Consider the following 25,412-nt stretch of genomic DNA (forward strand, 5'->3'; position numbering starts at 1 on the left):
GTTACCTTCGCTTTGCGATCTTGGGTCAGCATTTTCAGTTCTGTGTGCTTCCTTTCAGTCTGGCCACGGCTTCGCGGACGTTTACCAAAATTATGGTAATAGTTGCAGCGGCATTGTGCAAAAAGGGCATTCTAATTCATCCCTACCTGGACGACTGGTTGATTCGAGCGATATTGTTGGAGGAGAGCACTTGGGTCACAGCTCTGTTGGTAGAGTTCCTGCAGTCGCTGGGCTGGGTTGTCAACCTTTCCAAAAGTCGGTTGACCCCATCTCAGCATCTGGAGCACCTTGGCGTTTTCTTCGACACCTCCTTGGGGAAGGTCTTTCTCCCAGAGGTCCGGGTAAGCAAATTGTAATCTCAAATTCGCCTGCTTATGGCATCCCGGTGTCCTCGGGTGCAGGATTTTCTCCAAGTCTTGGGGATGATGGTGGCTTCCCTCAATGTGGTGAGGTGGGCTCGGCCCACATGCATCCGCTTCAGTATGCTATTCTTCAGAGGTGGTCACCCCATAGGCACAGTCTGGATCTTTCTGTTCCTCTGAGGGTCTTGGCTCGCTGCAGTCTTCGTTTGTGACTCCAGACCTCTCATCTAGTCCAAGGAGTGAGTCTGAATCAGCCACAGTGGATGGTGATGGTCACGCATGCCAGTCTCCTTGGTTGGGGAGCTCAGTTTCTCGGTCATTCAGCTCAGGGCACCTGGTCCATGGAGGAGGTGACCTGTTCGACCATCTGTTAGCCTTCCAATCCTTTTTGATGGGCAAGTCAGTTCTTTCAGACAATGCCACAGCGGTAGCCCATGTCAATCTTCAGGGGAGCACCAAGAGCAGAAACAGCAAACATTTCATTTTTTACTTATCCTTTTAATGCAGTGTCTCTAGCATGCCCCTAGTTAAAACACAGTCTGTAGGGTGTCAGTATTGTATGCTACAATCAATTTCTTGTATTATGCAGAGCTCCTCTATGAACCCTTGAGAAAGCCCGTGTGGACGAAATGGGTCCCGTCAGGGGCATGCTAGAGACACTGCATTAAAAGCATAAGTTAAAAATGAAATGTTTGCTGTTTCTAGTCTTTATTATTTTTTTTGAAAACAGACAAAAGTTAAACAGCAGTGAGCAAATCGGCTATATTTAATCAGAAGGCCATGATATGAACCCAAACAGAACAGTCACATATGCTGGTGTATTAAGGGTTTTTTGTGCCATTCTCAACTGAATCCCAATCAGTGAGGTTTACACTCGTCGTGGGAATTTCCAATTTGCCTCACTTTCTCATCTTCACTATTCCTTTAGTGGGCACCAAGAGCACTCTAGTGGTGCAAGAGGCTGCTCTGCTCATGGTCTGGGCAGAGTCTCATCTATGGGACATCTCGGCCTTCCACATAGCTGGAGTGGAGGATGTTCAAGTGGACTTTCTAAGTCATCATGTATTAGATCCGGGAGAGTGGTGTCTAAGCCACGTGGCTTTTCAGTTGATAGTGCAAGCTTGGGGTCAGCCCTTCATGGACCTGATGGCCACGAGTGTCAATTCCAAAACACCCCACTTCTTCAGTCACTACAGAGACAATTGAGCCGAGGGTTTGGATGCTCTGGTCCAACCATAGCCAACGGAGGGTCTGGTGTATGTGTTCCCTCCGTGGCCATTAGTGGGCAGAGTTCTTCTTCACATTGTGCGTCATCTGGGTCTTGTGATCTGGTGGCCCCGGATTGGCCCAGACGACCATGGTATGCGGACCTGTTGAGGCATCTGGTAGCGGATCCTCTGCCTCTCTCGCCCGACCTTCTAACTCATGGTCCTATTTCCATGTTCAATCCGGGTCCCTTTTGTCTTACGGCTTGGCTCTTGAAAGGGAAAGCCTAGGAAAGAAGGGTAATTCAGATAGTCATCTCTACCCTGTTGGGGTCACGGAGACTTTCCACTTCTCGAGCTTATGTGCAGGGTTGGCGTATATTTGAGGAGTGGTGTGCTGCGCATGGAGTGGTCTCTTTTCGCACTTTCCTGCCTAATATCTTAGAGTTCTTGCAGGATGGCCTGGTTTGGTCTTCTCTTCAGGTTCAGCTTGCAGCCTTGTCAGCCTTTCGGGGGTTGTTACGGGGTCAGCGTCTGCCATTCCTGATGTCATTCGCATTTTGCGGGCAGCCAATTTACTGAAGCCTCCCGTTAGACCATCTGTTCCTTCCTGGAATCTTAATCTGGTTTTGTCTATGCTGGTGCACCCACCCTTCGAGCTTTTGGGGGCCTGCACATTGAAGGACCTTACTCTTAAAGTAGTCTTTTTGGTAGCAATTACTTCTGCTAGACATGTTTCTGAGTTGCAGGCTTTCTCTTGTAGGTCTCTGTTCCTGGAGTTTTCTAGGGAGTGGGTTATTTTGTGGACTGTTCCTTCTTTTCTGCCTAAGGTAGTTTCTCCTTTTCATGTCAATTAGTCAGTGGTCCTCCCGGTATTAGGTTCTCGGGACGGATCTGCAGAGCAGAATCAGTTGCGCAAGTTGGATGTTTCTCGGGTTGTTCACTCTTATGGCCAAAGGACCCAAGAGTTCAAAAAGTCAGATCGTCTCTTTGTACTTTTAGCGGGTCCTCTTAAGGGGGATAGTGCTTCCAAGGCTACCATTACACCCTGGATCAAGGAGACTGTTCCTTCAGTATACCTTCTTCAGAAGAATCCTGTTCCGGATTTTCTCAAGGCTCATTCCACTAGGGGTCAGGCGGCTTCTTGGGCTGAGTCTTCACTAGTGCCTCCAGTGGATATTTGTAAGGCTGCTGTTTGGTCTTCCTTGCATTTCTTTGTCAGACACTAACGTGTGTATGATCAGGCACGTCGGGATACAGTGTTCAGCGAGCGTGTTCTGGTATTGGCCCTTTGGGGGTCCCACCCATGATGGGGACTGCTTTAGTACATCCCGCTTGTAAGATGCTTATGCCGGTCTGGTGAGTTGCTAAAGAAGGATAAATTAGGTTCTTACCTGCTAATTTACTTTTTTAGCCTCTCCAGACCAGCGTAGGAACCCACCCTGACTATTGTCGTGTTGTTCTTCTCGGTGTTGCGTGTACAGATTTTGTTTTTTCTGCAGGTTCTAGTATTTTTCTAGGGCCAGGGAGAATTGAAGAACAGCAGCTGTGGCTCAGCTGGCGTAGCTGGCAAGCTATGGGGACATTTTCTTGCTATGATCTCTCCTTTGCATTTTCCAACAGCATTTAGTTATATTAGTTGTTCGGAGTCTTGTTTATTTCTGTTTACAGTTCTTAGTTCTGCTTGGCTATTTGGCAAACTGAGGTAATTAGGAGGAGTAACCTATTAAGTACCATTTCAAAGTTTTGTCTCAGTCTCAACCTGCTGGTCATGATGAGATATAACCCGCTTGTAAGATGCCTATGGCAGTCTGGTGAGGCTAAAAGAAAGTAAATCAGCAGTTAAGAACCTAATTTCTCCTTTGTCTTCCTAGTCCTTTTCACTGTGAATAGCATGATTCTCTTTTTATTTAGTTTTCTTCCTTAAATTTTTTTGGCCTTTTTTATTTTTTTTGGCTTGCAGCCATATTAGGCCTAAGCTCCCCCCCAAAAAAATTAAAATTATTTTTACAATTGAACAGTTTGATTTTGCTGCTGCTTTTTTCCCCACAATGTTCCAAAAACCTGTCTGGGTTTAAACTATGCAGAGACTGTGTTAGGACTATATCTGTGACTGACCAAATGAGTGGTGACAGGAAATAGAAAACTACAGTCCACACTTCAATTATTGGAAAATTAATGAAAGCATTGGTGAAGGAAATGATAGTGAATTTCCTGAAAATCAATGAGTTACAAGATCCAGAGCAAATGGTTTTACTAAAGATAAATCTTGCCAAACAAATCTGGTTGAATTCTAAGAGTGGGTGATCAGAGAACTGGATCAAGGATCTAGTTATAGTTTACTTATATTTCATCGAAGCCTTTGACACACAGTCCTCATAGGAGGCTCTTGAATAAACTTGACAGGGTGTACTCAGGACTCAAAATGGTGAACTGGATTTGAAACTGTTTCATGGACAGATACCTGAGGGTGGTGATTAATAGAATTTACTCAGACGAAGGAAAGGTAGTGGACTGCATCAAGGATCTGTGAAGGGGCCTATTCTATTCAATATAAGAACATAAGAATAGCCTTACTGGGTCAGATCAATGGTCCATCTAGCCCAGTATCCCATCGTCATGATAGCCAATCCAGGTCACAAGTGAGTGACATTGCCGAAGGATTACAAGGTAAGGTTTGCCTTTATGTGGATGGTACCAATATTTGTAGCAGAGTTCACACCCTGGAAAACATGAAAATGGATCTACAAAAGTTAGAAGAATGGTCTAATGTTTGATAATTAAAGTTATCCCAGGTAAGCAGGCAGCCTATTCTCGCATGTGGGTGACGTCATCCACGGATCCTGGATGCAGACAGCCTCGCAAGCAGACTTGCTTGTAGAAAACTTAGAAATTTCGAGTTTGCCACACCACGCATGCGCGACTGCCTTCCCACCCAGCACAGGGTGCATCTCCTCATTTCTCAGTTTTCCATGGAGCCAAAAGTCTGTCTCTGATGCTCTGCGCCCGAACTTAGTTCACTTAGTGCCTTCTCTCACCGCGGCTCGTATTTTATTTTTCTTATTACCGTGTCGCTGTGCTTTTCTTTTAGTTATTTAAAAAAAAAAAAAAGTTTTATTTTTCGTCAACTGACTGGCAGGGCCTGTTGCACTTCCTCAGCCTGCGGGCTTTGACTTTGCGGCGGCTATCTTTCCTTCTATATCCTGGCTGGTCACAGGCTTCAAGAAGTGTAGCCAGTGCCAGCGTGCAATCTCCCTAACTGACCCACATTGCTGGTGCCTTCAGTGTCTGGGGCCTGACCATTGTCCGGAGTCGTGCGTTCGCTGTGCTACGCTTCAACCTCGAGCCTCAAACGTCGTCGAGTTCAAGTGGAAAAGATTTTCGGTATGGCAACCTCGACCTCAGACTCAGTCAGGCCTGCTACAGGGGTTCCTCCTGCCTCCACGACTTCAACCTCGACTCTCATCAGACCTTCCTCATTTGGAACGTCCTTGACCTCGAGTAAATCTGCCAAGTCTTCTCCTGAGCTTCCTTCAGGTCAGATACCTCAGCAAATGGTTCTGGCAGTGGTCCTCAAGCTACCCAAACATCATTCCTCCAAGTCGAAGCATTCTTCCTCTTTTCCTCAGAGCCTTTAGCCTCAGAAAGTGGTCCAGTTTCTGACTCGGATCCAGTTGCAGGCTGCCATCCAGACCATTTTAGAGTGGGAATTTGTTCAGTTACTGAGAAAATTTAGTCCTGCCTCGACTCTGCTTCCTGCAGTCCAGCCTGGGCAATCAGCAATCTCACAAGAGGTTGAGTCCTTGCCTGTGCCTCGAGCTGAATCTACACACTTTATGCAAGGAGTCCAGTCTTTGCGAGAGTCTGGTCTGGAATCTTCACACACTATGCCAGGAGTCGATTCTTTGCGAATATCTCGACTAGAATCTTCACACTCTATGCAAGGAGCCGATTCTTTGCGAGTGTCTCATCTGGAATCCTCACACTCCATACAAGGAGCCGAATCTTTGGGAGTGCTTTGAGATTCCTCGATCCAAACCACTGAGTCTATGGGGTTTTGATCTACAGCTTCTAGCCCTATATCCTCACATAAGGCATTGCCCGTTTCGAGGCATAGGGCAAACTCTCCTCAACCTCGCACAAGACCTGCTTCCAGGCAGCACTCTCATCGCCGGTCGAGGCCCTCATCGAGGCGCAGATCCTCCTCCAGAGAGAAGCTTTCCTTGTATAGGTCTTCCAGACCTCCAACCCCTCGATCGAGGATACCAATAGCAGAACCTGAGGGCTCTGTTTCTGTCAGTGCCTCGCCCCAGTCTTCCTATTCGCTGGGATACCAATACTCCAGAGAGGCCTCACCTTCGTTCACCACTTGAGGTCATTGAGTCCTTCTCGAGGCCATGCTCTGGCGGATCAATTGTCCTTTTCCTCCTTCCGTCAAATGGCTGACGACCTGGATCTTAAATTGGATGCTGGTTCTAAGTACTCTAAGGAGTATTTAGAGGAAATGAGTATGCCTCGGCCTCCTCCGGAGTCTCTCAAACTTCCACTTAACAGGCTTCTTTCTCAGACTTTCAGACGAAACCTGGTGATTCCTTATGCCATCCCTTGGTTCCAGGCAAGCTGGAATCAGGGTATAGAACTGTACATTGCTTTGAGAACTCCCAACTATCTCATCAGTCCCTTCTTGTGGAATCTTCCTTAAAGAGGAGTCATCCTTCCAGGGTCTATGCTACTGTACCTCCTGACAGAGAGGGCAGGACTATGTTCAAGTTTGGCTGTCGTCTTTATCAAAATTTGATGATGGCCTCCAGGGTTCTAAATTATAATTTTATCTTTACTACTTATTTCAAGTATTTTATTGATATACTTTCTGGTTTTTCCAAGCCATTGCTACCTTGGTGCAACTCAGGTTGCATCTTCTTCAGTCCTCGTATGATGCCTTTGAACTATCCTCGAGGGCCACTGCTTTCTCAGTAAACTGGCTTTGCACCATTGATATGGATCCCAACATTCAGGATCGTCTGGCCAATATTCCTTGTGAAGGCAATGACCTCTTTGATGAATCCATAGAGGCCGCCACCAAGAATTTGTCTGAGCATGAGAAATCCTTTGCTTCTATTGTCAGACCATAACCTAAGCCAGCTCCTCCTAAACCTTCTTGACCTTTTCCATCCTATCAGAGGTGTTATCCTCCGAGGGCAGCTGCTTACACTCGAGCACACCCCATGAAACAACAACAGCAGAAGCAACAAAAATCTCAGCCTTCAGCCTTTTTGACTGTCTCAAACAGAGCATAACCTCCATAGTTCTGCCTCTGTCCTCCTCTCTTCCCATAGGAGGTCGTCTCTATCATGTTTACCATCGATGGGAGACCATTACATCCAACCTCTGGGTTCTGTCAGTAGTCAGAGAAGGATACTCTCTTCATTTCGCTCAGATTCCACCAGAGCGTCCTCCAAGAGAGTATCCTTCCAATCCATCCCAGACCGCCCTTCTTCTTCAGGAAGCTCAAGCTCTGCTTTGTCTCTGTGCCATTGAGGAAATTCCCTTAGAACAGCAGAGCAGGGGTTTTTACTCCCATTACTTCCTATTTCCGAAGAAGACGGGCGATCTACAGCCTATATTGGATCTCCGGGCCTCAATAAATTTTTGCTCAAAGAAAAGTTTTTCATTTTGTCCCTGGCATCCTTATATCCCCTTCTAGATCAGAACGATTGGTTGTGTTCTCTAAATCTCAAGGAAGCTTACACTCACATTCCCATTCATCCAGCCTCCTGTCAGTACTACAGATTTCGGGTGGGAAATCTGCATTTTCAGTAGAGTGATACCCTTCGGCCTGGCATCATCTCCGAGAGTTTTCAACAAGTGCTTAGTGGTGGTTGCAGCAGCTCTGTGGAATCATAGTCTCCAGGTGTTCCCCTATGTGAACGACTGGTTCAAAGATTCAACATCTCAAGGGGTTATTGTAGCGACCCAACGGACTATGTGGTTCCTACAAAGCTTGGTATTCGAAATCAACTTTCCCAAATCCCACCTTCATCCCTCTCAGAATCTGCAGTTCATCGGAGCTGTTTTGGTCACTATCCAACTCAGAGCATTCCTTCCTCAGCAACGTCTGTATGCTCTTCAGCTTTGCTACAAAGTTTCTTCCCTTTCTTCACTCTCAGTGAGACACATGATGGTATTACTCGGTCACATGGCCTCGACCATTCACGTGACTCCTTTGTCAGACTTCACCTCAGAATTCCTCAATGGACCCTGGCATCTCAGTGGGCGCAGGCTTGCGACCCATTCTCTCAACACATTACAGTCACTTCTTCGTTGAGACAGTCTCTCCACTGGTGGATGCTCTCTTCCAATCTCTTCAGGAATTTACTGTTTCAGATACCCCCTCATCAGAATGTCCTCACGAAAGATTCCTCGACTTATGCTGGGTGTGCTCATCTCGACGGTCTCCGTACTCAAGGCCACTGGTCCAGCACGGATCGTCAGTGTCATATCAATCTGTTGGAACTCAGAGTGATCTTCAATGCTCTCAAAGCTTTTCAGCATCTTCTTCATGCCCAGGTAGTCCTTATTCGGACAATCAGGTCGCCATGTACTACATCAATAAGCAGGGAGGAACAGGATCTCTCCCTCTTTGTCGAGAAGCTCAAAAGGTGTGGGACTGGGCGATCCATCAGAACACCTTCTTGAAAGCTGTCTACATTCAAGGAGAGAAAAATTGACTGGCGGACAAATTGAGTCATCTTCTGCAACCTCACGAATGGACACTCAATTCCTCGCCTCTTCATCACATTTTTTCTTAGTGGGGATCTCTTTGCTTCTCCCCACAACCACAAACTGCCTCAGTTCTGCTCCAGGATATACTCTCCTCATCGCCTCGAGGCAGATGCTTTTCTTCTGGAATGGACAAATCTTTTCCTATATGTGTTCCCTCCATTCCCTCTCATTCTCAAGACTCTTGTCAAGCTCAAGAACGATCATGCCACCATGATTCTAATAGCTCCTCAGTGGCCTAGTTAACCCTGGTTCTCCCTTCTACTTCAGCTCAGCGGCAGGGAGCCATACCTTCTACCAGTTTTTCCATCTCTGCTTACACAAAGTCAAGGATCTCTTCTTCATCCCAACCTGCAGTCTCTACACCTGACAGCTTGGTACCTCTCAACATAACTCCTCTTCAGTTTTCTCAACCTGTTTGGGATGTTTTAGAGGCTACCAGAAAGCCTACCACTAGACAATGCTACCACCAAAAATGGACTAGATTTTCTACGTGGTGCATCTCTCATAGCAAGGAGCCTCGAGATACCTCCTTGTCTTCTGTCTTGGATTATCTTCTGCACTTATCTACCTCTGGCCTCAAGTCTACTTCCATTCGAGTCCATCTTAGTGCAATTGTTGCATTCCATCAGCCTATCGAAGGGAAACCCTTTTCTGCTCATTCCGTGGTTTCCAGATTCATGAAAGGACTTTCAAATGTCAACCCTCCTCTCAAACCGCCTCCAGTGGTATGGGATCTCAATGTTGTTCTTGCTCAATTGATGTAGCCTTCTTTTGAATCAATGCCTGGAGAAACAGCTCTTCATACTCTGGACTGTAAGCATGCTTTGGCCTTTTACTTGGAACATACCCGAACCACAGAGATCTGCTTCTCAATTTTTGTCTCCTTCGATCCAAACAAGTTTGGACATCCAATCTCGAAGCATACCATCTCAAACTGGATGGCTGCTTGCATCTTTTTATGCTTTGCTCAGGCTGGACTGCATCTGCAGAGTCAAGTCACAGCCCACAAAGTCAGAGCCATGACAGCTTCAATAGCTTTCCTCAGATCCACTCCTATTGAAGAAATTTGCAAAGCTGCTACCTGGTCCTCAGTTCATACTTTCACCTCTAATTATTGTCTGGATGTTTTCTCCAGACGGGATGGCCATTTTGGCCAGAAAGTATTATCAAATTTATTCTCTTAAGTTTCCAACACTCCCACCATCCCATTCTGGTTAGCTTGGAGGTCACCCACATGTGAAAATAGGCTGCCTGCTTGTCCTGGGATAAAGCACAGTTACTTACTGTAACAGGTGTTATCCAGGTACAGCAGGCAGCTATTTCTCACAATCCACCCACCTCCCCTGGTTGGCTTCTCTGCTAGCTATCTGAACTGAGGAGATGCGCCCTGTGTTGGGAAGGCACTTGCGCATGCATGGTGCGACAGATTCAAAACTTCTAAGTTTTCTACAAGTAAGTCTGCATGCGAGGCTGTCCGCACCAGGCTCCATGGATGACGTCACCCACATGTGAGAATAGCTGCCTGCTGTCCCTGGATAACACCTGTTACGGTAAGTAACTGTGCTTTCTTGTACAATCCCACCCTATTCCTGGACAAGTGGGTAGTCACTCCCATCTTGCATGATCTCTTGTAGGAAGCTTTATTTACATACTTTTGACCCTCCCCTCTTATCTCAGGACTGCCCTCTGACTTCCAGTTGTCTTCCTACAAGCGAGACAGTAAAAGCTAGACTTTTCTGCTCATGTTTGGTTTTCCTTTAATTTCAGTATTTTCATGGCTTCGCAAGTTTGTGCTGAAGAGGTTCTGTAAGATTATTACACCTTGCAACCATCACTGTCCCTCCCAATTGCCCAAAGATCTCACGCACACTCAAAAATAAACGTCTAAGTCCCCTTTTGGCCTAAGTAGAAGCTTGGAAAATGCCCATTATTTTTAAAATAACGTCCAAAAGGAGGGTTTTTTTGTTGTTTTTTTTAAAATAATGGCCTGCCTCTAAGTTTAGCTGTTTAAACGCCCAGACCACCACTACGTCTACACTTACCACATATAATGAACCTCAAAAAAGCCTAAGTCCCAAACGCCCAAAGCCAGGCCTTTTAGGCAAAGGAGGAGCCAGTCCTTCGCCTAAAAGCTTGATTCTGTAACCGATGTCTGTCAAAAACAACACCGGTTACAGAATCCAAGCCCCCCAGCACTCCAGCAATTATCGCGGCAGGAGAGATGCCTCATCTCCCCTGCCGCAATAGCGATACCAACAAGTGCCGGTAAGTGCTATAAAACCGCAGTCTTCCTCCTTTCCTGACCATCTAGACATTATAAAAATGCTTACAGATCATTGGGAGGCACCGGAGGTTCCTCTGAGAGATGCCAAGGCCATGTCCAAGCTCTATCAGAGGGCGGAAGCCTTTAATCGGCATTTTGTTTCTCTAAAGATGGATTCCTTGGTGACACAGGTTACCAAGTGTACTTCTCTCCCCAATAAGGGTGGTGTAGTATTGAAGGACACACAAGACCACAAGATTGATTTTGTGCTGAAAAGACTTGTTTATTCCGCAGCCTCAGGTTTGAAAACAGCCATAAAGATATTTTGTTGCTATATCCTTTCACTCCAAGCTGCGCCATGAACCTGATACTTTTCACTCTCTTCCTTCCAGGATCTGCCCTCTCTGTGTCTTCAATCCAGCATCTGCCCCTTCCATGCCCTGTCTGCCCTCTCCCCCTTCCATATGGTATCTGTCTTCTTTCTATGCCCCTCTCCCCTTTCCATCCAGCCAGTGCCCCCTCTCCTTTTTACATGATTCATTCCAGTTTCCCTGCTCTCTTCATTTTTATCTCTCCTACACCACATCTAGCATCTTTGTCCCTCTCTATTTCTCTGCTGACCCCCTTCCCATCTCTACTTTCTCATTCTTGTATCTCCCCTTCTCCTCCTCTAATCTCCTTGCCAGCTGTTTCCTTCCTTTTTTCTTCTCCCTTCCCTCCTCCCCCTGTCCAGCAGTAACTCTCTTCCCTTCCCTTCCTCCCCTCCCAGCAGCATCTCTCCTCCTTCCCTCCAGGTCTAGTAGCAGCTGTCCCTTTTTTCCCCTTGTCCAGCAGCTTCCCAGACTCTTTTCCCTCCTCCCCTCCCAGCAGCATCTCTCCTTCTCCTTCCCTCCAGGTCCAGTAGTAGCTGTCCCTTTTTTTCTCTTGCCCAGCAGCTTCCCAGCCTCCAACAGTAACTTTCTCCCCTCCCAGCAGCTGTTGGTACTTACCAGCGCAGCAATTCAGGAAGGCAGCCTTGGGTCCTTTGATGGGTAGCACCGCCTCTGAGGAAAGAGGAAGTTGCATCATCAGTTGATTTTGAAGGTGTACATGTAATGGTCTGACCAGAGGGAGCAGAGCCAAGCCCTTCTGGAGATGTGAATTTCAGGTGAGATAGGTTGTTGGGTTATGTAGGCTGCTATCTAATTGGTAACCTTTCTCGTGTGTGGCTTGGGGGTCTAGAATCTGGTAGGAAAGAGCTTTGAGAAATGAGAGGACGTTTTCTACTTATTTGGAGTAGTCTTCGAGGTGGAGGTTTAGGTCTCCTAGGAGCTCCCTGTGCCTCTCTTCTTATTTTTCAGTGGAGTTCAATTGCTTTGACACCAGCTGAGGAGGGTGCTTGCTCCATTCCAGAAGGGGAGGAGTTTCAAGTTCTTAAAGAGATACCCTTTAGCAGTTCGTGGGAAATGGGAATCAATAGCTACAGTATGGACTCCTGTGTATCCTATCAGAACTCAGATTAACAAGGTAAGAACCTAACCTGTCATTTATTGATTACAGGACTGTAGAGTCTCCTTTATAAAGCCAGGCTGCCACCATTATTTTATACAGGTAAATCATGGGACTTATAGTAAAGAATTCCCAACGTAGAAGAATTAGAAATCTATAACACTCAATACCCACTCAGTGCACCAGAATGGAAGATTAGGTTCTTAGCTCAATAACCTTCTTTCTGGTAGATGTGACTAGAACAGTGTTTCTCAACTTCTTCAAGCCAAGTACCCCCTAAGTCTAACAAATATCAACCAAGTTCCCCCGCCCAAGCTCCGCCCCAGACCCACCCAGGTTCTTCCCCAGGCTCTACCCCTGACCCCACCCCCATAATAATAGGACTAATTGTAATGTAATTTCTTCCATTTTTCATATACACACAATATCATTTTATGAATACATAATGGTAACTACAAAATTAATAAAAAAACACAAAGCACAGTAAATGTTAATTATTTATATTCTTTTTTTTCCAGAGGTCAAGGCAGATGACTTTAAAATATGCAATGTCACCTTAGTAACAAATATAGAAAAATAGCCAAATATAGTGCAAAATATAGACAGCAGATATAAATTATCAAAACTGACACATTTCGATCACTAAATTGAAAATAAAATCATTTTTCCTACCTGTTGTCTGGTGAGTTCATGAGTCTCTGGTTGCACTTCCTTCTGACTGTGCATCCAATATTTTTTTCTTTCTGCCTCCTGCACACTTCCTCTCCTCCGGATCTCATTCCCTTCCTCAACCAACATCTCTCTCTCCCTCCATGAATCTAACTTTTCTTCCTCTCTCCTCCACTCCTATTGGCAACATGTCTCCCTCTCTCTTTCTCACTGTCAATCGGTTTTGAGAGATCCAGGCATCTCTCCCACCCCCTCTACTGCCACATCCAACATTTCTCCCTCTCTCATCCCCCGGATCATGTGCAGTATTTTCACCACTGCCCACCAACCCCATGCCCATTTCTCCTTCTATCACCCCTCTCTAGCACAATGCCACATCTCTCCCTCCATCACTATGTCCAACATTCTTCCCCCTTGCATCCCCTTCAATCTGTCCCTCCGTTCCCTCTCCAAAACCATATCCAACATCTCTCCCTCTCATCCTTCTATTCCCCATGCATCTCTACCTCACTCCTCTCTCTCTCTATGACCAATTTTCCTCTTTCTTCCTTTCCCCATGTGCACTATCTCTTTCCCTCTCACTCACACACTCATGCCCAACAATTCTCCCTTTCTATTCCCTCCCTCCTATGTCCCCTTCCTCCCTCCCTTCTGTATTCCATGTTCATGACTCCCCTCCCTGCCTTTGTCCCAAAATTGTGCTTCTCCCATGTCCCAAGGTGCTCCTTCCCCCCACTCCTCCCTTTGTCCCAGATCTTGTCCCCTATCTCCCTTACTTGATCGATCTGCACTCACTCCTGCCTTCAGTGGCTCTCATTGCAGGGATGTTCAGGCAGCGATTCACATGACTGACCCATAAGCCTTCCCTCTGACGTCAACTCTGATGTCAGAGAGAAGGTTTCCGGGTAAGTTACATACAGTATGTGAACCGCTGAAGGCAGAAGGAGGTAACTGCCCCCTAACCCGCTGACCCAGAAGGCATCTGACATCGGAGGGAAGCCCTCTGGGTCGGCTTAAGTGGAGGGGATCTCCAGCAGTGGCTTGACAGGAAGGTGGAGGGCAGGAAGGAAGGATCCCTGGCAGCGGCTTTGACAGGAGAGTTGAGGGCAGGAAGGAGGGATTCCTGGCGATGGCTTCGGTGGGCAGGCAAGCAATATCCTCAGTGGCAGCCAGTGCCATGTTCCCCCAACAAACAACTCATGTACCCCTAAGGGTAAGCATATTGTTGATAAACACTGGTCTAGGAGTCCTGACGCCCTGCCCTGTCAGAATTTGCCTGCTTACTGTCTTGGAAAGAGTGTGTGTCCACATCTGGAGATCTTCTTCTGCCAGCCTGATATGAAGAGTAAAATGCCGAATGTATAAAAAAAATGAGTCTCTTAGAGCTCCATAAATGTTAGTTCTGGTTGCACTTTGACAGGTGGATTGTTTGTTCCATCTGGCTTTACATTATGGGTTGATTTACTTAGTTTAATTTTGTCTTACAGAGCAGAAACAGAAATGTATTGGGAATGTTTCCTGTACCCCTTCTTCCTATTTCTTATGTTGTAATGATGATCAGTTGCTTTGGTACAAGCTGAAGGGAACACTACAGCCACCGGAGAAGGAGGCGGAGTTGAAGAATATAAATTTCATCATTCTGCAACTCAACTCATAGTCAGGACTCCTAGACACATCTTCCAGAAAAAAGATTATCAAGGTAAGAACCTAATCTTTCATCAGTGCTTTTGGTTGGGATTTTTCAATGTAATTCTTTCTCTCGTGTTTTATTATTTATATCAGCATTCCTTCCTTTTTCTTTTCTTTTTCAAGCCACGCTCTATTTCTAGTTCACCTGTGATGGTAGCCCAACCAGTTTATCAGCAGCCTGCATACCATTACCAGGTAAAAATTATTAATAAATTATTAGTATAGTTATTATTTTGCTTTGAAAAAAGGCACTAAAGTTTTGTAAAAATGTCTAAAAAATCTGTTTATTACAATGCTTGTAGATAATTACTAGCATGGTAAAAGCTTTGTTAGGATTTTTGTAAAAGATGTTTTATCTAGAAAACCCATTAACGGTTTAATTATTACCTCTTGCAGAGAGCACATTTTTTGGTACAGATAAGTCTTGTCCATTAACATTGGCATCAGAGGCATTAGTCTCCATGGCTTTATCAGACACTGGGAACTTATTGGCATTAAATCTGTCACTTCTTTACTACATCTTACATTTGTTTTTAATGTTTTTGTACTGCAGTCAAATAGTATATTTCCATGAGTAAATCCCTATAGAACAGAAGCTTGTATAAGCTCTACATGATGCAGTTAAATTTGAATGCATAATTGATTTGATTTATTTGATATACTGCTCATAGTTTTTAAGAAAAACAGTCTACATATCAATATTAACAAGAAAAAAACCTAAAATGTTCACTAATATGAGCAAATGAAATAAAAATAAATAATCTTTGTCAACCTCTCCAGACCGGTACAGGCTTCACTGATGAATAATAGCTCATCATGACCAGCATGTGGAGACTGAGACCAAACCTTTGGTTATAGTACTAATAGCTGTCCCTCCCTCTTTTTTTTTTTTTTTTTGAAAATATGTTTATTAAAGGATCAATGCATACGAGAATATACAGAGTATGACCATACAATAGGGACATCATGTACAATAATCAAAGGTGCAGGCAGAGAATGAACAAACATGAATAAATCCACAACAAATCAACTCCCATGCAGATCCAATTTTGAAATGAAACCCTCCCTTCCAACCCCTCCCCCCCACCCTGTGCACCCGGGATCTCTAACCAGCCCTAAAAGGAGCTCCAATAATCCAAATAGGTTCTAGATTTCCAGCTCGCTGCCCCCCGGCGATGCTGCCGTTCCCACCCAGCCATCAGAGACATATGAGCCCGCCACTGTTGCACTGTTGGCCGCGTTGTACCAATCCAATGGCGAAGAATTAGTTTCTTTGTGATTCCTAAGGCCACTAAAAGAAAGCGCCGTCCAGGGTCGCTAACACCCGCTTCCACCAGGGGACCTGTGACACCCAACAGCAACGTCTTGTAAGACCAGTCTATAGATAGTCCTATAACGTTTTCCAGCTCCCGAAGCACAGAAATCCACAGGGGCCCTACATGTGAGCATTCCAAAAAGTGATGTACCAAGGTGTCCCGACGAGCCGGACATCTGGGGCAGCAGTCATCAGGCCATAGCCCCATCTTTCATCCCTTACATCTCGTTAAATAAGATTGGTGCAGAATCTGCAGATGTACTTCCCTCAAACTCACATTAGGGGAGGCGGAGGCGCATTCCTGAAAACACCGAACTAATTCGTCAGCAGTGACCTGCTCTCCCAATGCTGAAGTCCAATCCGTTGCCATAGCATCAAGAAACCTATCAGACCGTCTTTCCCTCCCAACTTTATACCACTCCGAGAGCGTGTTAAGGTCAGATGGGGCGGACAAAAACTGGTGATCCAAGGAAGTGAAAGTGGGCAAGCTGCCCTCCGGCGAACGGAGCGCCAAACAATAACTACGCATCTGCAGGTATGCAAACATAGACCCTGTGGTCCAACCCCAGCAGTCCCGACATGCCAAAAAAGAGGGAACCGATCCTGACCCCACTTCAACCACCTGCCCCACAAAGCGACACCCAGACATCCGAACTGAGGCAAAAAATGCATGCAACGAACCAGCAGGAAACTTAGGATTACCCACCAGTTCCGTAAAAGGCGAAGGACCCACCGCGCCCCCCAAGGAAGACCGCCACCAGTTCCAGGCCATTCGTAAGGGTCGAAGCATAGAAGGGCAGGGTCCCGCCCCATGCCACAGGAGGTTAAAAACTGACACCGGAGCTGACAAAATGTACCAGAATCCAACCGGGGCATACCTGGCAACTCCCGTATATAATTCATGCACCCATCTCAACAAAGCAGCCACATTGTAAAGACGCAAATCGGGCAAGTTCACACCACCGTGCTCTCGCCCCCTAATCAGTTTGTTATAGCCAATTTTCACCCGGCGGGAGCGCCATACAAAGGATGAAACGACCCCCCGATAAGCCTGCACATCCTTCTGTTTAACCCAAAGGGGCACCATATGTAGTGGATACAGGAGTTTCGGCAAGAGGACCATTTTAATAAGGGCAACGCGTCCCAGGGGCGAGAGGGGAAACTCCATCCATCTCCTACATAGAGCTCGGACTGCATCTAATTTATCAAGTACATTCTTCCGATATACCACCCCCGGATCCGCATGCAGATATATTCCCAGATATTTAAGCGTAACTTTAGACCATTGCAACGGAAAGGAAGGATCATGCTGCAAAACACACGGGGGGCGGACCGCCAGAGCCTCTGACTTATCAAAGTTAATTCGCAACCCAGAAAAGGCTCCAAACCTCCGTATAAGATCAATTAAACGAGGAACCCCCTCTTCAGCATCTCCCAGAAAGATGAGCATGTCATCCGCAAACAAATTAATTTTAAATTCTTGGGAACCCAACCGAATACCACGCAAGTCGGGGCTCTGACGGAGCTTAGCCGCAAGAGGCTCTAGAGCCAAGACAAAAAGCATCGGAGAGAGGAGACAGCCCTGGCGCGTCCCCCTCTCGAGTTCAAAAGAAGAGGTAAGCTCCCCGTTAATCAGGATTTGGGCCGTAGGATGAGCGTATAATGATCGAATCCCAGTCAGAAAGCTCCCCATAATGCCGAACTGAGGAAGAACCCAAAAAAGATAATTCCATAACACTTTATCGAACGCTTTTTCCGCGTCTAGACTGGCTATAAGGGCATTCTTCTGTCCCGGGTGTTGCCCAACAAGTTCAGGATTCTGAAGCACCGAAAGCGCCCTCAGCACATTAGCAGATGAATAGCGGCCCGGCACAAAACCTGCCTGGTCCGAATGAATTAAATTGGGCAAAACCCGACCCAGGCGAGCCGCCATAATAGCAGCAAACAACTTGATATCTTGATTGAGCAGAGAAATAGGTCTATAGGATCCCAGCTGATCTTCTGCTCGACCCGGTTTCGGTAGAACCACAATATTAGCGTGAGTTAGTCTATGCGGAGGCAGTTCACCTCTACTAAGAGCCCCACACAGGGCTTGAAAGGGGCCCACCACTCATATCCCCAATAACTTATAATATTCAGAACCCAGTCCGTCAGGCCCAGGGGCTTTAGCCAATTTTAAGGTCCGAATAGCTTGTTGGATCTCCAACCCTCGCACCGGGGCATTTAACACCTCCCGCTGCTCATGTCCCAGGGACGGAAGCTGTAGGTCCTTAAAGAAAGTCGTCCTCTGTTCTGTGTCACAGGTCCCCTTATCATATAGAGCCCTATAGTAGTTAACAAAACTCTGCTGTATCCCAGCTTGGGCAGTTATCTCTCTACCATCAGGTGCCCGAATCTTTGAAATTATTTGCTTCGGAGCCCTGGAAGTAACCAAAGATGCAAGCAGTTTCCCCGCTTTGTTACCCCAGCGGTGGAGGCGATATTTATACAATCTGATATCTCTGAGGGCTCTTTCCGCCAGTAAGTCATTAATTTGCCTACGTAGGTCAAAATATTGAGATCGAGCTGCCGTGGCACCCGGAGCATGTAAACTCCCACGCAGCGCGGCCAAACGTTGTGTTAAGTCCAACAGTGTCTTATCTTGGGCTCTGCGCTTGCGGGCAGTGTACTCTATAATTTTACCCCGCAAGACCGCCTTGCTCGCCTCCCAAAACACCACCTCTGATACATCAGAAGCAGGGTTGTCGTTCACAAAGAAATCCCATTGTTGTTCCAGAAAATCCTTAAACTCATCATCTTCATATAACATGGGATTCATACGCCAACTGGTAGTCGACCCCTGGGGCCCTGGCCTATCAATGAGCTCCAGCCAAACCAAGTGGTGATCTGACAAAACATCGTCTTCAATCACCACTCGTGGAATACCCGCCAGCAGAGAAGGAGCCACCAACAGGTAGTCCAAACGACTATGAATATCATGCACTAGAGAGTGAAAAGTGAAGTCAGATTCAGTAGGATGCAGTGTGCGCCAGACATCAATCAGACCCAGTTGGTGCATCACAAAGTTCACCCCCTTGTGATCGCCTCCTTTCAATCGGGGCTTAGGCGGCTTGCAGATCAACAAGTGGGTCTGCAGTGATGTTAAAGTCCCCACCTAGTACCAATTGGTATTCAGAAAAAGGCGTCAGAGCCGCTACTAATACAGAAAAAAATCTATGAGAGTATACATTAGGTGCATAAAGAGAACAAAACACATATTTCTTCCCCAAAAAAACTCCTGCCCATATCACATATCGCCCCTCAGGGTCCTGTATTACTTTGTGCATAGTACAAGGATGCTTTTTATGAAAGAGGAGAGCAACACCTCGCTGTCTGGAGTTATAGGAAGCAAAAGCTACTTTCCCTACCCACTCCCTCTTCAGTTTAACATGTTCTGTCACGCTGAGGTGCGTCTCCTGAAGCATTAAAACATCTACTTTTAATTTCTTACAGTATTGAAATAATTTGCTGCGCTTCACCGGGGAATGCAAGCCATCAATGTTAAAGCTGGCAATCTTAACAGAATTCACAGTAGCAGTTGGTAAGAAGTAAGTTCCCCCAGAGACAACAGGCATGTGGGGCAGCAGCGCCGGCCTCCCAGCCAAACCGGCACGCCACCCACTGAATTATCAGAACATTGCTGGTCATAGACCCCCAGGTGCTCCCAAGATACAGCCCACCCTCCCACCCCTCCCCCAACAAAACTTCCTGTTCCTTCAGATAAACCCCCCACCCCCCACAGATATCTCCCTTATCCAGTCCCCCCTTCCGTAACCCCTCCCCAACCCATAACCACACTCTCGTCCACACTCTCATAACACCAGCCCCAGCAACAAGCAAACACAGATACTCTCACTCCCCTCCCCAAAGCTCCCCCTCCCCCCATCTACCCCCGTAACCTTAAAACAAATACCAGAACTGTCCAGAACCTGCAAAAAAACAAAGAAATGTGCAGGGACATATAACTAGAGACATACAACTGGAGACCTGGAAGGACAACAACATAGTCCCCCTCAGAACCAAAATAAGTTCCCGGGGAGGGGAGGCAGTCCTGCCGTAAAGATCCCCGTTGCAAGTGCTCCCCGAGAGGTCTCCTCCAACCAAAAAACAGAATCAAAAAACTCAGTCTCTCACAAACAGTCCCGCACGCAGAGACCGGAGACATCAGCAGGGACCCCAAGGGGCCTCTCCCCTCGAGCTAGAAACATAAAGATGAAGAGGGGAACAACACAGCTCCGTCAGGTCCAGATCATCCAGAAGGTAAAGATCGGTCGAGTCTTCAGAAGAGGCCTACTGGGCGGGAAGGCTCTCGATGAAGCGCTTGAGTTCCTCCGCCTGGGACACAGTGAAGGTGCGATTTTCATGGGTCAGGCGCACCTTAGCTGGATATAAGAAAGCAAATTTTATTCCCCTTGCGACCAGCTGCGAACAATATGGTGTGAAGGTTCTGCGCTGTTCAGCCACCTTAATAGAGAAATCTTGGAAGATCAAAATCTTGGCACCCTCATATTCCAGACGCCGGGACTTCTTAAATAGCTCAAGCAGACGGGCTTTGATAGCATAATTATGAAAGCGGGCCAGCACAGCTCTCGGTCTACCAGCGCTCTCGTGCTCTCGTCGCTGTCCCACCCGGTGGACTCGTTCCACCACCACTGGGCCGCATGTTCTGGGAGGCCCAACTCCTTCGGCAGCCACTTCTCCACAATATGGAGGAGCTCAGGGTCCTTAACAGACTCTGGAATTCCGATGATCCAGAGATTCTTCCGTCGGGCTCTATTTTCCTGATCTTCAACTTTCTCCATGAGCTGACCAACTCGAGTTTCCAGCAGGCCTAGCCTCCTGTCTGCTACCCCAGCACGATCCTCCTGGGACGACATCCTCTGCTCCACGTGCTGCAGCTGAGCAGCTTGTCCCGCCAAGGTGTCCTTCAGTTCATCCATAGAGGCATGCAGTTTAGCTAGTTTGTCATCTAGCAACTGTGACAAATGCCTCATGGACACCTGCAGCACATCGTCGGATCGATCCATCGGGACGTCGGTTTGCGTGCCGGCCATCTTGCACGCTGGGCTCCCACACTGCTTCGCCGGCCGAGAAACTTTCGGCAGCATGCCCCACGGCCAAAACTGCGTTCTGCGCCTCTCCAAACCGCGACAATGTGCCCCCGCACTAGCGCCTGCACTGGCGTTCAAAAAATTAAAGTTTCACCCAACATGGGCGGCGATTAGGGGGAGAAACCGGGAAGTCGGAGCGGAGCTCTGTGCACGGACGTCCGCTCAGGAACCCGCCATCACGTGACGTCCCTGTCCCTCCCTCTATCTAACAGTCTAATCTCCAGTCTCAAGGCAGGTGGTTTTGGTGAGCTGTGCCCATCTCCCCTTGTTAGTGCTGTTGGAATTTGTTTAGGGCTCCTTGTCCCTGATCTGCTGGACTGAGCTTGGAGAGGCCCTGTTTGGGGGTCCATCTGACCTTGGGGTGTCACACTCGGCGGGTCTTGTGCTGGGTCCCTCCGCCCCCCCTTCCTTCACCTGCCCAAAATTTTGTAGAGGTGCTTCAGCTATAAGCCTTACCACCAATACAGGCAAGGCATATAGCTTTGAGAGTCAGTGGAGAGTCTGTAAAAAAAATAAAATTCTCAAGGCAGTGCTGGTCTGAAGGGAACTTTCCCTTGTCTATTATTGCTATTTTTTTTACTAACTGGCACTTTTTTTACAGCTAGGTCACATATTGTGCAATGAGCACTTTCACTAGGAGAAAGTGCTCCAGACGCAAGGCACTCGCGGCCAGCCTGTGCAAGCGTTGTGCAGGCTGCCGCTAAGGGGAAACCTTGTCGGCATTGGATGCCGGCGTCCAGGCCTCTCAAACCTGCAGCTGACAGCATGGAAGCCCATGCTTTCTTCACCCCCCACGCAGAGATTTCCCAAGCTGCCAATAGTCAGAGTAAAAAGGATTCCCTTATCGCTGCTGCTGGCTTGCCTGCTGTAGCGGCTAGGACAGTTCAGGCTTCCCAGATGCTACAGGCCTCGGAGGGGTCATTTTCGGTGGGAACCTCTCTATTTTTGGCGGGAAGCACCTCCATTTTGTCTGCAGCCTCAGGTGACCTTCCCCCTGTGTTGGAAACACAGGGGCAGGTTTCTAATGGGTCCTCTGCTTTGTCAGTGAGTCCCTTTGGGCCGCCAGGGGGTTTTCCCCCTGATTTTCTTTTTACCTTGTGTAAGGCTTACTTTCAAGTGGCCGGGGGTCCTGCTTCCGCCCTGGGGGTTTTGGGTTCGGCCCCCCCTCTGTATCAATCACGTCCCCGTCCCCCCCTCTTCCCTTGTCCAAGCAGCCACGGGCTGAGGAGCAGTTTTCTGTGGATGTGAACCTGGACCTTCTGGGAGACTTCCAGAATCTTCTCGGGGGGATGTATGCTGGTAGTGGGGTCTACTGGTGAGGATGTGTCCGTGGTGCACATTTTTCAGCAGGACGAGCTCCCAGAGCTGATTCTTCAGGTCTCTTCAATGTTGCACTTTGAGGAGGAGACGGAGACTCCGCATGTGGTGGACCCTCTGCTTTGTGGGATCCGCTCTGCATCCTGTTCTTTACCCATGCATCAAGATTTTTGGGATATTGTCGGAAGATGTCGGCAGGACCTTTTCATTTTACATACTCCATGGCTCATCTGTATCCCATCCTGGAGGGGGACAGGAGTACTTTGAAGTCACCAGTGGTGGATGCAGTGGTGTCAGCTATCGCCAAGCGGTATACGGTGCCCATAGAGAGTGGCTAAGCCTTATTGAACTGAGGAGCATAAGTTGGAGGCCCTCCTTAAGCAGAATTTTGATGTCTCTGCCTTAGGGGTCCAGGCGGCCATATGTGGTGGTCTTGTTGCTCGGGCCGTGTTTCAGTGGGCCGAGCGTGTCCTTGACCGTGAGTCTGATGACTGGTCCTTGGTGGATCAGGAGGTGGCAAAAATTGAGATGGCTGCCTCTTATCTCTCAGATGCCTTGTATGACTTGTGCACGTCAGCCAAGTCCATGTCTTTTGGGTGTCCGCGTGTCGTACCTTGTTTCTTCGTGCTTGGGCAGCTGATGTGGCATCTAAGACTGAATTGACAAAATTTCCCTTTTGTTTTTTTTGTTTTTTTGTTTGGAGAGGATTTGGACAAGTTGGTTCAGACCTTGACGGAGTCTAAAGTGCCCTGCCTGCCTGAAGACCGTGCCCATCCTACTTTTTAGGGTGGCACTGCTCAGGGGCGTTTGCATGAGTTCCACAGATATCGCCCTGGTCGAAGAGTTGCTTCCTTCCTGGCTTCTGGGTCGTCCTGGGGTTGCTTTTTTCAGCGCATGCAGTCCTTTCGGGGGGCCTGTCGATGGGGACATGATTCCTCCGCCGGCCTCTCTGCCACCCGGCCCGCCCAATGACTCCTTGCCAGTGCTTCTCTTGGTTCTGGTGGGAGCTCAGCTGTGAGACTTTTACCAGGGGTGGGCTGAGATCACGTCAGATCAATGGGTCCTGGAGTTGATTCGGGACGGTTACGCACTGGAGTTTTCCCGCTCGTTGCCAGATCACTTTCTCGCTTCTCCTTGTCAGGCGGCATGGAAGAAGCAAGCTTCACAGATTGCTAGATCTCAAAGTGGTAGTGCCCGTGCCTCTATTGGAGTGGGGCACTAGCTGGTACTCCATTTACTTTGTGGTGCCCAAGAAAGAGGGGACCTTTCTGCCCATCTTGAATCTGAATGGGGTCAACAGGGCTCTGCGAGTTCCGTCTTTTCGCATGGAGACCCTTCAATCGGTCATTCTGGCGGTTCAGCCGGGGGAATTGCATTTTCCAATCCATCAGCAGTTCCTGAACTTTGCGTTTTTGGGCTGGCATTATCAGTTTTGTGCACTTCCCTCTGGACTGGCCACGGCTCCTCGGACGTTTACCAAGATCATAGTGGTCGTGGCAGCGGCCTTGTGCAAGGAGGGCGTTCTGGTTCACCCCTATCTGATGACTGGTTAATCCGAGCAAAGTCATTTCAGGAGAGCTCCCGGGTTACGGCTCAGGTTGTGGAGTTCCTGCAGTCACTGGGAAGGGTTGTCAACCTGGCTCCGTCTCAGTGCCTGCAGTACCTTGAGGTTATTTTCGACACCAGCTTGGGGAAGGTCTTGATGCAGTTGAACATTCACCTTCTGATGGCTTCCTGATGTTCATGGGATCAGGGTTTTTTCCAGGTTCTGGGGACGATGGCGGCTTCCCAGGACGTGGTTCGGTGGGCCAAAACTCACATGCACCTGCTTCAGCATGCTCTGCTTCGGCGATGGTGGCGCCAGGTGCACGATATGGACTCTCTTGTTCCTCATCGGGGGTTGGTTTGTCGCAGTCTCCATTGGTGGCTACAGTCTTCCAATCTGGTGCAGGGAGTGAGTCTGGATCAGCCCCAGTGGACGGTTCTTATCACGGATGCCAGTTTCCTCGGTTGGGGAGCTTAGTGTCTTAGTCGCTTGGCTCAGGGCAGTTGGTCTCCGGAGGAGGCGTTTTGGTCGATCAGCTGGAAACCAGAGCCATCCAGCTGGGGTTGCTAGCGTTCCAGACCTTATTGACAGGCAAGTCTGTTTGGGTTCTCTTGGACAATGCCACGTCGGTTGCCTGTGTCAATCATCAGGGGGGAACCTGAAGTCGTCAGGTGGTGCAGGAGGCGGCTGTGCTCATGGCCTGGGGAGAGTCTCATCTTCTGAACATCTCAGCTTCCCACACAGCAGGAGTGGAGAATGTCTAGACGGACTTCCTCATTCGGCACGTGCTAGATCCCAGAGAGTGGTGTCTCGGTCCCGCAGCCTTTGGGTTGATTGTGTGGACTAGGGATCAGCCGGTCATGGAACTGATGGCCACAAGTGTCAACACCAAAGTGCCTTGGTTCTTCAGTTAGCTCAGGGATGTTTAGGCCAAGGAGCTGAATGCTCTGGTACAGCCGTGGCCGACAGTGGGATTCCTGTATGTGTTTCTCCCGTGGCAGTGGGCAGAATTCTTCTTTGCATTACTCAGCATCCCGGCCGCGTGATCCTGGTAGCCCCAGCGCCTGTGGTACACAGATCTGGTTCGTCAACTCGTGGCAGATCCTCTTCCATTGCCCCTCTTGCCCGACCTTCTGACTCAGGGTTCCTTTCCGATGTTCGATCTGGGTCCCTTTTGTCTTACGGCTTGGCTCTTGAGCAGTAACTCCTAGGTAAGAAAGATTATTCAGATAAAGTGATTGCCACTATCTTGGGATCCCAGAGATTTTCTACTTCTAGGGCTTATGTGCATATGTGGCATCTCTTTGAGGAGTGGTGTGCTGCGTGTGGATTGGTTCCTTTTTGCACCTCTTTGCCTAACATCTTGGAGTTCTTGCAGGATGGCCTGGACAGGGGCCTGGTCTGGTCTTCTCTCCGGGTTCAGCTTGCGGCTTTGTCCACTTTTTGCAGGTTGCTTCAGGGTCGGCGCTTGACCTCTCTGTCAGATGTGGTTTGCTTTTTGAAGGCAGCCAAATTGCTTCGGCCTCCGGTGTGGACTTCAGGATCTCAATCTGTCCTCTCCGTCCTTGTGCGCCCTCCTTTTGAGCCCTTAGCTTCCTACTCATTGAAGGACCTTAGTCTTAAAG

General features: G+C 48.0%; 1 protein-coding gene across 1 annotated transcript in view; it reads left to right on the plus strand.

Annotated features, from left to right (window-relative positions):
• BOLL (boule homolog, RNA binding protein) overlaps positions 1-25,412 on the plus strand; it is a 566,072-nt gene that overhangs the window by 253,562 nt on the left and 287,098 nt on the right. The window contains exon 7 of the mRNA XM_033945221.1: positions 14,583-14,654. Coding sequence (XP_033801112.1) covers positions 14,583-14,654 — 72 coding nt within the window. The remainder of the gene's footprint in view (positions 1-14,582; positions 14,655-25,412) is intronic.

This window comes from Geotrypetes seraphini, chromosome 5 (assembly GCF_902459505.1).
Source record: "Geotrypetes seraphini chromosome 5, aGeoSer1.1, whole genome shotgun sequence".
In the NCBI taxonomy this organism is placed as follows: Eukaryota; Metazoa; Chordata; class Amphibia; order Gymnophiona; family Dermophiidae; genus Geotrypetes; species Geotrypetes seraphini.